The sequence below is a fragment of the Peromyscus leucopus genome, chromosome 12, assembly GCF_004664715.2.
Source record: "Peromyscus leucopus breed LL Stock chromosome 12, UCI_PerLeu_2.1, whole genome shotgun sequence".
NCBI classification, from domain to species: Eukaryota; Metazoa; Chordata; class Mammalia; order Rodentia; family Cricetidae; genus Peromyscus; species Peromyscus leucopus.
In genome coordinates this window covers 58,937,785-58,950,232 of record NC_051073.1, presented here as the reverse complement: position 1 = coordinate 58,950,232, position 12,448 = coordinate 58,937,785, and the positions used below count along the sequence as shown (strand labels likewise).

The 12,448-nt window shown below is 45.1% G+C and overlaps 1 protein-coding gene across 2 annotated transcripts in view; it reads left to right on the top strand.

Annotated features, from left to right (window-relative positions):
* Polq (DNA polymerase theta) overlaps nucleotides 1-12,448 on the top strand; it is an 81,251-nt gene that overhangs the window by 52,284 nt on the left and 16,519 nt on the right. The window contains exons 19-22 of one of the 2 annotated variants that reach the window (XM_028894992.2): nucleotides 227-467; nucleotides 3,133-3,326; nucleotides 7,299-7,436; nucleotides 8,601-8,775. In XM_028894992.2, the coding sequence (XP_028750825.1) occupies nucleotides 227-467; nucleotides 3,133-3,326; nucleotides 7,299-7,436; nucleotides 8,601-8,775 (748 nt within the window). Of the gene's footprint in view, nucleotides 1-226; nucleotides 468-3,132; nucleotides 3,327-7,298; nucleotides 7,437-8,600; nucleotides 8,776-12,448 lie in introns of those variants that run through there. The other variant, XM_037209773.1, reaches the window with a different exon arrangement.

Genomic DNA, 12,448 nt, shown 5'->3' with positions numbered 1-12,448 from the left:
TCCAATTTGGTGGAGTACATGGCTTTGTTTGTTTGTTTGTTTTTAGTTTTTTCAAATCAGGGTTTCTCCATGTAGGGTTTTTTTTTTTTTTTTTTTTTTTTTGGTGCCTGTTCTGGATCTCACTCTGTAGACCAGACTGGCCTTGAACTCACAGAGATCCGCCTAGAAATGCATTAAATGGCTTTGAAAAAAATCAAGCAAACTGTCTGATTACTGTCTCATTCAGGTGGCATGCTGGCTTCTTGACCCAGATTCTCAGGAGCCGACTCTTCATAGCATAGTGACCAGTTCTCTTCCCCACGAGCTTCCGCTCCTCGAAGGAATAGAGACAGGTCAAGGAATTCAGAGCCTGGGGCTAAATGTGAACACTGAGCATTCTGGACGGTACAGAGCATCTGTGGAGTCTATTCTCATCTTCAACTCCATGAACCAACTCAACTCTTCGTTGCAGAAGGAAAACCTTCATGGTAAAAGCAGAGTTCATGCATTCTATGTTATAGGCTGGGATAAAATGTACATACCGTTAGCTACTCTTCCATCACAGGTGGATACATTACACATTTTATGCAACCCCCCTGGGCTACCTACTGAGGAAGTCAACAAACCTGGGTTTTTTCTTTGTTTGTTTGGTTTTCCTCTGTAAAGACTTGCAAACTGCACAGTGTCTGTCCCAAGTCCTCAGTCTGACGTTGCTCGCTAGAGCAGCCATGGTCATATCAAATGCTGTGGTGTCTTCTAATAATTTACTTGCAAGACATGCATCTGGTGCTCATTCTACCATAATTTGCTGACCTCTGGCCTTATAAAGATTAGAATTATTGCTATCATATTCAGTTTTGACAATTATATATTTGAATTTTACCAAATGACTTTATTCATATAACAGATCTTTCATGAAATTTAAAAGAGGAACCATTTTCTGTTTAGAGCTATCAATGGTTTCTTTAGCAAAGGAAAGTCTTATTCTCCTTTTCTCTCAAGACACCATGGATTTCAAGTCTGCTGGCCCAGGACAGTCTTGTTGACTTGAGAGTGTCGCAAATGATATATAATGAAGATGGTGAAGGGATCAAGGTTGTCTTCAGTATGAGGAAATTATACCGCGCGATTTTTGACTGATCCGTAGATACCAGAAACAGCAGAGCAGTGTGCTGAAGATGTATGGCTTGAGTTGGTGCTGCCTCACTTACTGGCTAGGACCTACACCAAACTAGTGAAAGTCTTCTGTCTGGGTCTTAGGAAGTCCGATGTAAAATCAACGAGGCATCGTATGTGCTCATTCTCACACTGTTGCTATGGTTATTTTCCCTCTCCCACAGAGCCTCTCTTTCTTCTTGGTACCACAGGGCAGGACTGTAGAGACTGAGTCCACATTGACCTGACTTGTATGCTTATAGAGGCTGTTCTTCTGGGGCGATAGTGGGTAGCAGCTCCTGCGCAGAAAGGAGCTTTCTTGTTTAACCTCAGCCTCTTTAGGCCAGGATAGACTGACCAAGAAGAGGGAGATTGGCCCCTAGGCTCTAGCAGCGCTCCTGCATTTATGCTCAATAGCTCGGGTCACAGCTCCTGACCAGTCTCTGCCATCTGTCTCCGGGAGGTGTCCTCCTGGAGAGTCTGTCATTCCCACTGACTTCTGAAGATCATGCTAGAGTCTTGAGCTGTAGTTTTTAGGAATGGATTAACTGTCTGAATTATAAGCTAGGCACTTATAGGAATATGGAGGCACTTGCTCTAATCCCGAACACTTGGAAGTCTGAAGTAGGAGGTCTCGATTTTGAGGCCAGGCTGAGCTACATAGTGAATTTGAGTCTATCCTGAGCTGTATAATGAGATCTTGTCTCAGAAAATTCAAGGATTGGGTGGGTGCAAGCCGGAAGCGAGTGAGCATGGTAGAAAGATGGGAGAGGAAGAAGTGGATCAGTGTGTGCTCTGTGAAGAAAGGCAGAACTGGAGATGAGGAACAGCCTGATCCTCATGCGAGAAGCCTGCGCTGCCACCTGAGGCCATGGTGATGTCCAGCACGGTCCTACTGCAGCCCAGTCTGTTACCACCAAAGGCCATGCAGCTGTCTGTGGTCGGTACTGCGGCCTGGAGCCATGTTGATGTCCGAAGGCAGTGATGGTGAAGTGGGTGTGGGAGAGCTGGCCCTGCCCCTCTCCTGGCCAGTGGGAAAGCTGGCCCTGGTGGATGGCATGGGTACAGGAGAGCTGATGAGCTGAGCAACTCAGATACCACCTAGATCCAGGGCTTTGAGTTGGCCCACCCCAACCTCTTCCCCACCTATGTGCTGCTAGAGAGCATGAAGGGACAGGTCCTGGGAATCCATAGCCGCAGGGTCTCCATGACTCAGGACAACAGCAGAATATCTGAGAGTCTCTGTGAGGGTCCGGTATTGATGGTGCAGCAGAAGCCAGAGGCCTTGAACCAGACTAATGACTCATTGCAATGCACATTTGCAAGTGAAGCTGTTTGGACAAAAGGGTGATTTGGGTGACACACCGCAGCTTCTAGTGCCAGTAAAATGCGGGAAAGAAGGGGAGCAGAGTGGTACATGCACATAAGGCTGCGTTGATGGAGGAACCAGTCATTGCCTAGAGGGGTCAGAGAGACAGCTTTTCATTGTTTATTGGTTTGTTTGGTTTTTCTTTCTAATTTTTATTTTTTATTTTCTTTGGGGGGGGATTACAAGGGTGGAGGGTGGATATGGAAGGACATGGAAATGTGTGGGATTGGGGTGCATGATGTGAAATAAATATTGATAAGGGACCATGTCTTAAGGTGCTTGGGATCAAATAGTCTTGTTTTCTTGTGCATCAGCTATATCCTTTCTGAATGATTTGAACAGCGAATGTTTTCTAAGTCTTAGAAGAAGAAATGTCTCTTTTAGTTCAGCCTGCTCACAAGATTGCCAGCTTTTCTACTCTTGCAGACAGGGATAGCATCTTGTGCTTAAATGACCTATCCTTTGCCACCTTTCCCTGGTTTGGGGACTTGTTCAGGAGACTGGGTTTGAATGACAGCATGGATAACTGCTGTGGATCGTCTGAACCAGTTCTGGGTGGTTTCAGCAATGCTAATGGGCCGATGGCTTAGGTGATGGTCTACCATTGCATTTTCCATTTTCCCTTTTAGATGTTTTCTGTAAAGTGGAGATGCCTTCCCAGTACTGCCTGGCCTTGCTAGAACTGAATGGAATTGGCTTCAGTACTGCGGAATGTGAAAGTCAGAAGCACATCATGCAAGCCAAGCTGGACGCCATTGAGACTCAGGCCTATCAGCTAGCTGGCCACAGCTTTTCCTTTACGAGTGCAGATGACATCGCACAGGTAGTGTTTTGGAACTGGAGACATTGAGAGGAGCTTCTAGTTCAAATGATGTGTTTTTACAGTTTGTCTTTCTGTACACTTCTAAATACCAACACTTAGTAAAATAAAACAGCTAGAATGCATTGGGGACAGTGTTGTAGCGCCAGGTAACAAGCTGTATCTGTACTCTGAGATAAGGCTGTAAAGGAGGCTTGGATGTTGGTCCAGATGTGCCTGACTCCCGGGCGGCACTCTCTGGGTAGCCATCACTCTGTAGTTGGTGGTGGAGTTCATGACATGTCGCTATGGTTTCATGATGCCAGTTCAGTTCCTTCATAAGCCCTCACCCGCTTCTTTGCTCCAACATCTTTCTTCAGAAAGGGAAATTGGGTATTTTTCTGAGATGTAAATAAAAAAGGAGGTTTTGTGACCTCTCCTTTTTAGCCATAATTTCAGATTTTTGTAACCTTACTGAAATCTTGACAAAGTTACTCCTGTTTTATTTTTACAAGGTTGGTAGTCTCTCTGTTTTCTCCTCTCAACATCTTCTTTCCCTATAAAGGGAGTTGGAGTTGACCTTGGAGGAGGAGGAGCCTTCCTACACTGGAGAGCAGCAACTGTTCTGCTCTGTTTTCTGTTTGTAGTCAGTCACGTAAGGTTTAGTCGAGATCCCAGGCTGCGGGTGGAGCCTGCCTCCGGGTTCAACTCCCTCCTCCTCCGTTCATTAGTCAGCAGCGGCCTGACCTTGGGTGGGAGTAGTTAGTGCATCAACTCCTTATGTCTCGTTTCTCCATCAGTGAAATGGGAGTTGTGATGAAATGCCTCAGAAGGTTGTGTCAATAAATGTAAAATGTATACTAAGTGACCATCACGTAGATGGTAAATGATCAATAAATATTATAAACCTTAATCAAAATGCCCCGTAAATCTAGAGAGTTTTGTAGTTTAAAGAACATGAGAAACTTTGTTTTTCTGAAGCCTGTGTATTGGAGAAATTATTTTGGCCACTCCACGTAGTTAAAAGGATATTTATTTAATGGCGAAACTCACAAATTAAGTAATGGGTAGGTCGCAGGGTCTGGGGAAGGTGTCTTTGTTCATTTATGGAAGTCTGTCAAAATATTTGTTTTATAGTGTTCTTTGTAAACTGTGATCCAGCTATCAAAGCTGTTTTATCATCCATTGTAGTATCAGTTTTTACATTAGGCATTGGTTTATTTAGTTGTCCTGGAGAGGAATTTCTTCCACAGTGGCAGGGAATGTTCGTACTACGTTTGGTTTGGGGGCCTGCAAGAGGCCCCCTGAGGCGTTTCCCGCCAGTAAAGGGTTGCCTTGTATATCTATTTTTGATCTGCACTCACTGGTCCAATGTCGGCCTTTGCCACATCTTCTACATAATCCAGGAGGTGGTTGGGGTCTCCTGTTTAGGCTATTCCTAGAAGGAGTATTGTTTCTAGGAGTACCCCATGTACAGTTTTTACTTATATGACCTGGTGTACCATACTTAAAACATTTGGTAACACGGGGCCTTCTTTCACCTCTGGGATTTGTCTCTCCTATCCAAGCCTCATTACTGTAGTTAAGAGACTGAACACCATTAGTATATTGAATCCATTCTTCCAAAGGAGCTGATCTGATCTTTAATGGTGTAAGTATTTTTTTGTATTCTGCATTAGCATTGTCGAATGCCAAGGACTCAGTTAATACTTTTTTTAATTCTTTGTCTGACACAGCTCTTGTTATAGCTCTGTTCAGTCTTTGTAAAAAATCAGTGAAGGGTTCCTGCGGTCCCTGAAATATCTTTGTGTATACCTCAGTTGGTTTTCCAGGTTCTGGAATTTTTTCCCAAGCATTTAGAGCTGTTGTACGGCATAGGGATATTGTATGCTCATCATAAGTGGCTTGTACATTTCTGTCAGCGAAACATCCCTCACCAAGTATTTGATCTTGGGAGATCACAAAACCTCTGATTTTACCTTGTTGTTTTAAATTTTTTGCCTCTTCTCTCAACCAGCTTTTCCACTGTAACTGCTGACTATATTCTAGAACAGCTGAAATTAACTGATGCCAGTCATCTGGAATGATTTTATGTGAGGTAGACCACGAATTTAACATCTGTTTTACATATGTGGATTGTATCCCATACGTAACTACTGTTTCCTTTATATTTTTAAAGTCCCTTGTTGAAATTGGTTGTAATGTATATGTCATATATGGCTCGGGGTGTGTGTCATCTGCTGGCTTCTCATGGACAATAACAGGATAAGCCATTGTATGAGAGCCATTTGGAGATGTTACAACCTCTATGGTCTTGACCTTCTGTTTATTAGTTCCCTTGTCATGTTTACTGAGAGTTTCTTCTAGGGCTTGCAAACGAGCACCTAGGGTCTGTTCTAGGGAGTGAACCTCCTCTCTTGCAAGGGACTCTATATTTCTCATGGAATCATAGAAGTTTTTATGTTCCTCAGAAACGCATGATTCCATGGACCTTATCTTATCAATTAACGATAATCTTTCTTCCTTATATACTGTCTGAGTAGCCACAACTTCACTCTGGAGAGTTAGTGTTCTATCCATTAAATATTCATATTTATTATCAATAAAATCAATTTTGGGTACAAGCCTGTTTTGTAAATCCTGATTAGCAGATTCTAGAGAAAGAATCCTTTTCTCTAAGCCTTCATTGCTATCTTTGAAAGCAGATTCCAGAGAGAGAATCTTTTTCTCTAAGCCTTCATTGCTATCTTTGAAAGCAGATTCCAGAGAGAGAATCTTTTTCTCTAAGCCTTCATTGCTATCTTTTAAAGCCTGTATCAGTCCCAATAATGACTCATCTTTGTTCTTAAACCAGTGTTTGAACACTGTGTGAATTATTATGATGAATGCCAAAATGGTATAGCCCAGATATGCCTTAGGAATGTCGTATATTTCCAGGAAGATGTCATTCATCATACAGGCAAAAAGGTTTTTAAATTCTTGTGAGGTAATGTTGTCGGCCATATTACACGAATTACTCAAAATTTGTTAGTCAATTTTAAGGTGTAAAATTATCAAGTACCTTTACTTGAAACAATATGCTTACCTTTCGTGTAGTAGCCCTTTTCAGCCAGCAGGTGGCGTTGGTACAGCTCCGAAACAGGGCCTGCTGGCGATCTTGGCTGGGGTCGGAGGGAGATGGCGGAATGGCGGAGATGGCGGAAATCGGAGCTAGCACTCTCCTGCCTCTTTCGCTGGTCTGGGGCTAAGCTAGGGAATTGAGATAGGACTAGCTGCTCCCTTTTTCGGGAATGCAACCGTGTAGGTGTTCCCTGGTTATATGGAACTTTGCAGGTGGGTTTAGGTACCCGCCAGCTAGGGAGGAGACGGCGGGAGCCGCCCAGGCCTTTGGAGTTTGCCCCACGTGAGCGCCAGATATTGGAGAAATTATTTTGGCCACTCCACGTAGTTAAAAGGATATTTATTTAATGGCGAAACTCACAAATTAAGTAATGGGTAGGTCGCAGGGTCTGGGGAAGGTGTAATGCAGTCCAGCGGTGTTCTCCGGAGCTCTACAGTCAATCTGCACTGGTCAGCGTCCCGGCACCGAGAGAGCGCCCAGAGCGAGCGCTGGCCCATCCAGCTCTCCGGTCCCCCGGCGCCTCCCCTCGCCCCGCCTCGTAGGCGTGACAGTTGCCAGAGTCTCAGTGGGGGTTGGAACTTCCAGATCCAAGCTGGAATGGCTACCCACTACACCTGTGTTTTATCTGTATTGGGTTCAGTAGTGCTTTCAGGGAGTAGAGTATGTGTGTGTGTGTGTGTGTGTGTATGTGTGTGTGTGTGTGTGTGTGTGTGTGTGTGTGTGTATGTATGTGTATGTGTGTGTGTGTGTGTGTGTGTATGTATATGTGTGTGTGTGTGTGTGTGTGTGTCTGTGTGTGTGTGTGTGTGTCTGTGTGGTGTGTGGTGTGTGTTTCTGAGTATGTTCCGTGACTGAGGAAATATTAATTTTTGCAGGTTTTGTTTTTGGAACTGAAGCTACCACCGAATGGAGAGATGAAAATGCAAGGCGGCAAGAAAACCTTGGGTTCAACCAGAAGAGGGACAGAGAGTGGCCACCAGCTGAGGCTGGGAAGACGGTTCAGCACCAGCAAGGTGCTCTGGAGACTCTCGGGGTGGAGTTGGAACTACTTTTAGCTGTTTGGTGCCAGGAAAAGTGCTGGTGACCTCAAGAGCCACCATAAGGCACCACGTGACCTTATCCAGGTTGGAGTGAGCAGACTGGTTGGTGGTTCAGAATCCTGGAATGCCCTGTGGAGACATTGCAGCCTGGGCACCAGGACTGTAATCTGAGTTAGCAGCTCTGTCCTAAGAAACTGTGTGGATGTCTGTGAGCTCACACCTGCAGACATTGCTTATTATTATCCAGTGTGCTCGGGGTTTTGGTAGAATTTGATTTCATGAACACAACAGTGTTACAGCAGAAAAATATTTTTTTCAGTTTCATGAAAAAAATAAATTTTCCATGGATTTGTTTTAAGACTAATCTGTCATTTTCAAGGGAATTTTGCTAGTGATTATCTGTGAACAGTGCATTAATTGAAGAGAGGGAAAGAAGTGCTTGGTTTACTGACTTTCTGTTGGGAAAATGGGCTAGAGAAATGTAGCCACATAGGCTGTGGAGAGCTGTCCAGTTGCCCTTCTGTGGAATGTTGACCCTGACATCATTCAGAGCAATTCATCTGTCCTGGAAAGTGTCCACAACTCTGTTTCCTAGCACAACTCTTGTGAGGCTGGCTGGTCCTTTTGATGCCTTAGCTTCTATTCCATAAGGGCCATAGCATAGAAACACTTGCTTTAAATAAACGCTTTCTGACTTTCTTGATGTGGAACTTCTGTATCAGGGCAAGAAGGAAGACTACTAGGATGCCTCTAGTCACTGACAGTGGATGCCTCCATCACTGATGGTAGATGCCGCTAATCTCTGACAGATGGAGGAGAAAAAGTAGAAAGAAAAGATGATGTAACTCTTGGGGTATGGAGAAGTGGATACTCCGTGAAAGTGATATTCCATTGATTTTGTCTTTTAAATGTAGCTATAAATTGGTAGTGTTTAGCATTTCCATATTGCTGTCTTACAGATTTATCATTATAGTGACTTCTAAAACTTCTAAAAACACCTAGCCAATGATTCAGAGTTGTGGATATAGGGTTTATCAGACTAAATTTTGAAATGTTTTCATTTACATCATTAGACATTCTAATTTACCATTGAATTTGGTAAGATTCCAACCTTAACCTTGTTATATTTCTTTTCAGGAAGTTTTAAATAAATTAAAGGCCTTGCATCCTTTGCCAGGCCTGATACTGGAATGGAGAAGAATCAGTAATGCTATTACCAAAGTGGTCTTCCCTCTGCAGCGGGAAAAGCGCCTGAACCCTTTTCTCAGAATGGAAAGGATCTACCCTGTATCACAGTCACACACAGCTACAGGTGAGAGAGGAACAGACGTTGCCCATGTAATATCTGTGATGGCCCAGGGACTCATGTCCATCCCCGGTGAAGGTCACTGCACTAAGAAAGCCCACACTGCCTCCACACAGCTAGAGACCACCTGGATACTGGGAAGAGCAGCTGGAGAGCAGCTGGAAGGGTGCGCTTTGCATCAGAGTTGGTGCGAGATTTGGTATTTGAGTCTGTATTTGACTTGGGGTTCTTAGCTAACTCCATCCTAACCCTTTCTTTTCTGGCCGAGTCTCTGTTGGCCCAGGGGCATCAGTATGTTAACTGTCTCATTTTGCACAAAGAGAAAGCTGTGGAGTGTTCTGAGTGTGATACAGTAGAGAAAAGCTGCTTATTTTCTAGGCGATTACTTGCTGAATATACTGTTCAGGGGAAGAAAGGGCAGTGGGAATACACCATGGATGCGGTGTTTCGATTGGTGGTGAGAGTGTGCGGTCTGAGAGCAGAAATGGAGCTCTGAACTCTGATGCTATGGACTGAGACAAGAGCAGCACCGGATCAGGCAGTATCTAAGAGCTCTCTTGGGCAAGGGACATCCCGCATCCCTGCCTCTGCTGTTCAGTACAGAGACTGCGGGAAGCTGCTGTCTTGTCGTTGGCGGTAGTTCTTTGTCTGAATAACTTTCTCCTTTCCTTTGTCCCTAATAAGCTCCTGTCTCTTTCCTAGTCATTTCTTACCTTGTTGATATTTAAGTTTCTCTTTGGAATACCTGTAACTATTAGAAACTAAATAAGATATGTGGTGTGTAGTAGTCCCTTTTCCTTGGCTGTGATAAAGTACCATGACCAAAAGCAACTTAAGGATGAAGAGGCTTAGTTTGCCTGAAGGTCACGGGGACTATGGTCCATCATAGCAGGGAAGGGAAGGCAGCGGGAGCAGAAAAGAGAGGTTGTGTTTCATCTGCACACAGGAGACAGAGAGAGCAACAGGAAGTGGGGGGAGGCTGGAAACCCTCAAAGCCTGCTCTGGTGAGGTACTTTTTCCAGCAAGGCTGTACTTCCAAAACGTTCCATAACCTCCCAAACAGTGCCACCAACTTGAGACAGTTACCATTCATATGACCACATAGTGCCAAAACAAAATTAACTCCAAAGTTCCAGAGTGTTACATGTTTATTTGCGGCTTCTCACTTCTATTTGTACAATCACTTTAGAAACACAGTATTTAATGAGTCTTATAATTGCTGTACTGTTCAGTAATACAGAAACAGAAGTTTAGCTGAGCATGACAAAGCTGTTTGATGATTAGAATTTATTCTCATTAATGTATATTCATGCTATGAAACTTATTTTTTACCTTCTTTTTTGTTGGACACTATTAACACACTGACGCAACTAATAGACCAGGGAAGGGTGCTGAGTGCTGAGGAGTGTGTGGGGAGAGAGTGTGCTGAGGAGTGTGTGGGAAGAGTGTGCTGAGGAGTGTGTGGGAAGAGTGTGCTGAGGAGTGTGTGGGAAGAGTGTGCTGAGGAGGTGTGGGAAGAGTGTGTGCTGAGGAGTGTGTGGGGAGAGAGAGTGTGCTGAGGAGTGTGTGGGAAGAGTGTGTGCGGAGAAGTGTGCTGAGGAGTGTGTGGGAAGAGTGTGCTGAGGAGTGTGTGGGAAGAGTGTGTGCTGAGGAGTGTGTGGGGAGAGCGTGTGTGCTGAGGAGTGTGTGGGAAGAGAGTGTGCTGAGGAGTGTGTGGGAAGAGAGTGTGCTGAGGAGTGTGTGGGAAGAGTGTGTGCTGAGGAGTGTGTGGGGAGAGAGAGTGCTGAGGAGTGTGTGGGGAGAGTGTGTGCTGAGGAGTGTGTGGGGAGAAGTGTGCTGAGGAGTGTGTGGGAAGAGTGTGCTGAGGAGTGTGTGGGGAGAGAGTGTGTGCTGAGGAGTGTGTGGGGAGAGAGAGTGCTGAGGAGTGTGTGGGAAGAGAGTGTGCTGAGGAGTGTGTGGGGAGAGAGTGTGCTGAGGAGTGTGTGGGGAGAGAGTGTGCTGAGGAGTGTGTGGGGAGAGAGTGTGCTGAGGAGTGTGTGGGGAGAGAGTGTGCTGAGGAGTGTGTGGGGAGAGTGTGCTGAGGAGTGTGTGCTGAGGAGTGTGTGGGGAGAGAGTGTGCTGAGGAGTGTGTGGGGAGAAGTGTGCTGAGGAGTGTGTGGGAAGAGTGTGCTGAGGAGTGTGTGGGGAGAGAGTGTGCTGAGGAGTGTGTGGGGAGAAGTGTGCTGAGGAGTGTGTGGGAAGAGTGTGCTGAGGAGTGTGTGGGGAGAGTGTGTGCTGAGAAGGGAAGATTGCCTCCTTCAGCTGTATGTTCCTTGGTAACTTGGCATGAGCCATTTAATGAAAATTATGTTAAAGCTGCTATGCATTAAATACTTTTTGCTATAAGCTAAATAATAAAGATCTCAAGTGAGGATTATATTTAGGAAAATAATGTCCAAGCCATTTAAAATATTTGATTCGTTGGAAGGTGAAGTTATATGTAGTGATTCCTAGAGAGCCAGTTGCCATGAAGAATTATCATAAAGCAAGAATTTCGAGAACAATTCCTCAGAGTGTTGTTTTGAAAAAAAAGTTCATATGCTTCAAATAGATTCAAAAAATGTAAAATAACATGGAGTAAAGGTCTTATAAGAAATATAATGCTTTATAGAAACTACTTTAAAATAGTTTCTACCTAGTAGAAAACTGATCATGTATATGGTTCTAGCTTCCAGCCCTGTCAGTGCGGTTGTTGACTCTTTTCTTTTTTTTTTTTAATTTAATTTTATTTTACAATATAATTTAGTTCTACATATCGGCCACGGATTCCCTTGTTCTCTCCACTCCCAGCCCCCTCCCCTTCCCCCCAGCCCACCCCCCATTCCCACCTCCTCCAGGGCAAAGCCTCCCCCAAGGACTGCGATCAACCTGGTAGACTCAGTCCAGGTAGGTCCAGTCCCCTCCTCCCAGGCTGAACCAAGCGTCCCTGCATAAGCCCCAGGTTCCAAACAGCCAACTCATGCAATGAGCACAGGACCCGGTCCCACTGCCTGGATGCTTCCCAAACAGATCAAGCCAATCGACTGTCTCACCTATTCAGAGGGCCTGATCCAGTTGGGGGCCCCTCAGCTATTGGTTCATAGTTCATGTGTTTCCATTCCTTTGGCTATTTGTCCCTGTGCTTTATCCAACCTTGGTCTCAACAATTCTCGATCATATAAACCCTCCTCTTTCTCACCAATTGGACTCCCAGAGCTCCACCCGGGGCGTAGCTGTGGATCTCTGCATCCAGATCCCTCAGTCATTGGATGGGGTTTCTAGGATGACAGTTAGGGTGTTTGGCCATCCCATCACCAGTGTTGACTCTTGACTAACAGTGTTGAGGTGAGGTGAACTGGCGCTCTGTGGCGGCCCCTCACTGGAGGAGATCTCCCTCTTGGTCCCAGCTGTCCTTGTCAGTGTCCAGCTGCTCTGTTCCAGGTGTTCTGTCTTGTGCCCCCATCCCAGCTGCCAGGCAGCCGTGTCCCCTGAGGTTTGTGTCTGCTCCCTGTGTCATGCTGCCTTGGCCTTCCTTCTGTGGTCCCAGGGTGCCTCCTGTCACCTCATCGTTTCTAGAGAACTAGCTCAGTGAAGAACATGATATTGTAGCTGAGTCCATTCAGAATGACCTTGTGTTCATTTTACCGCTGTTAATCAGATG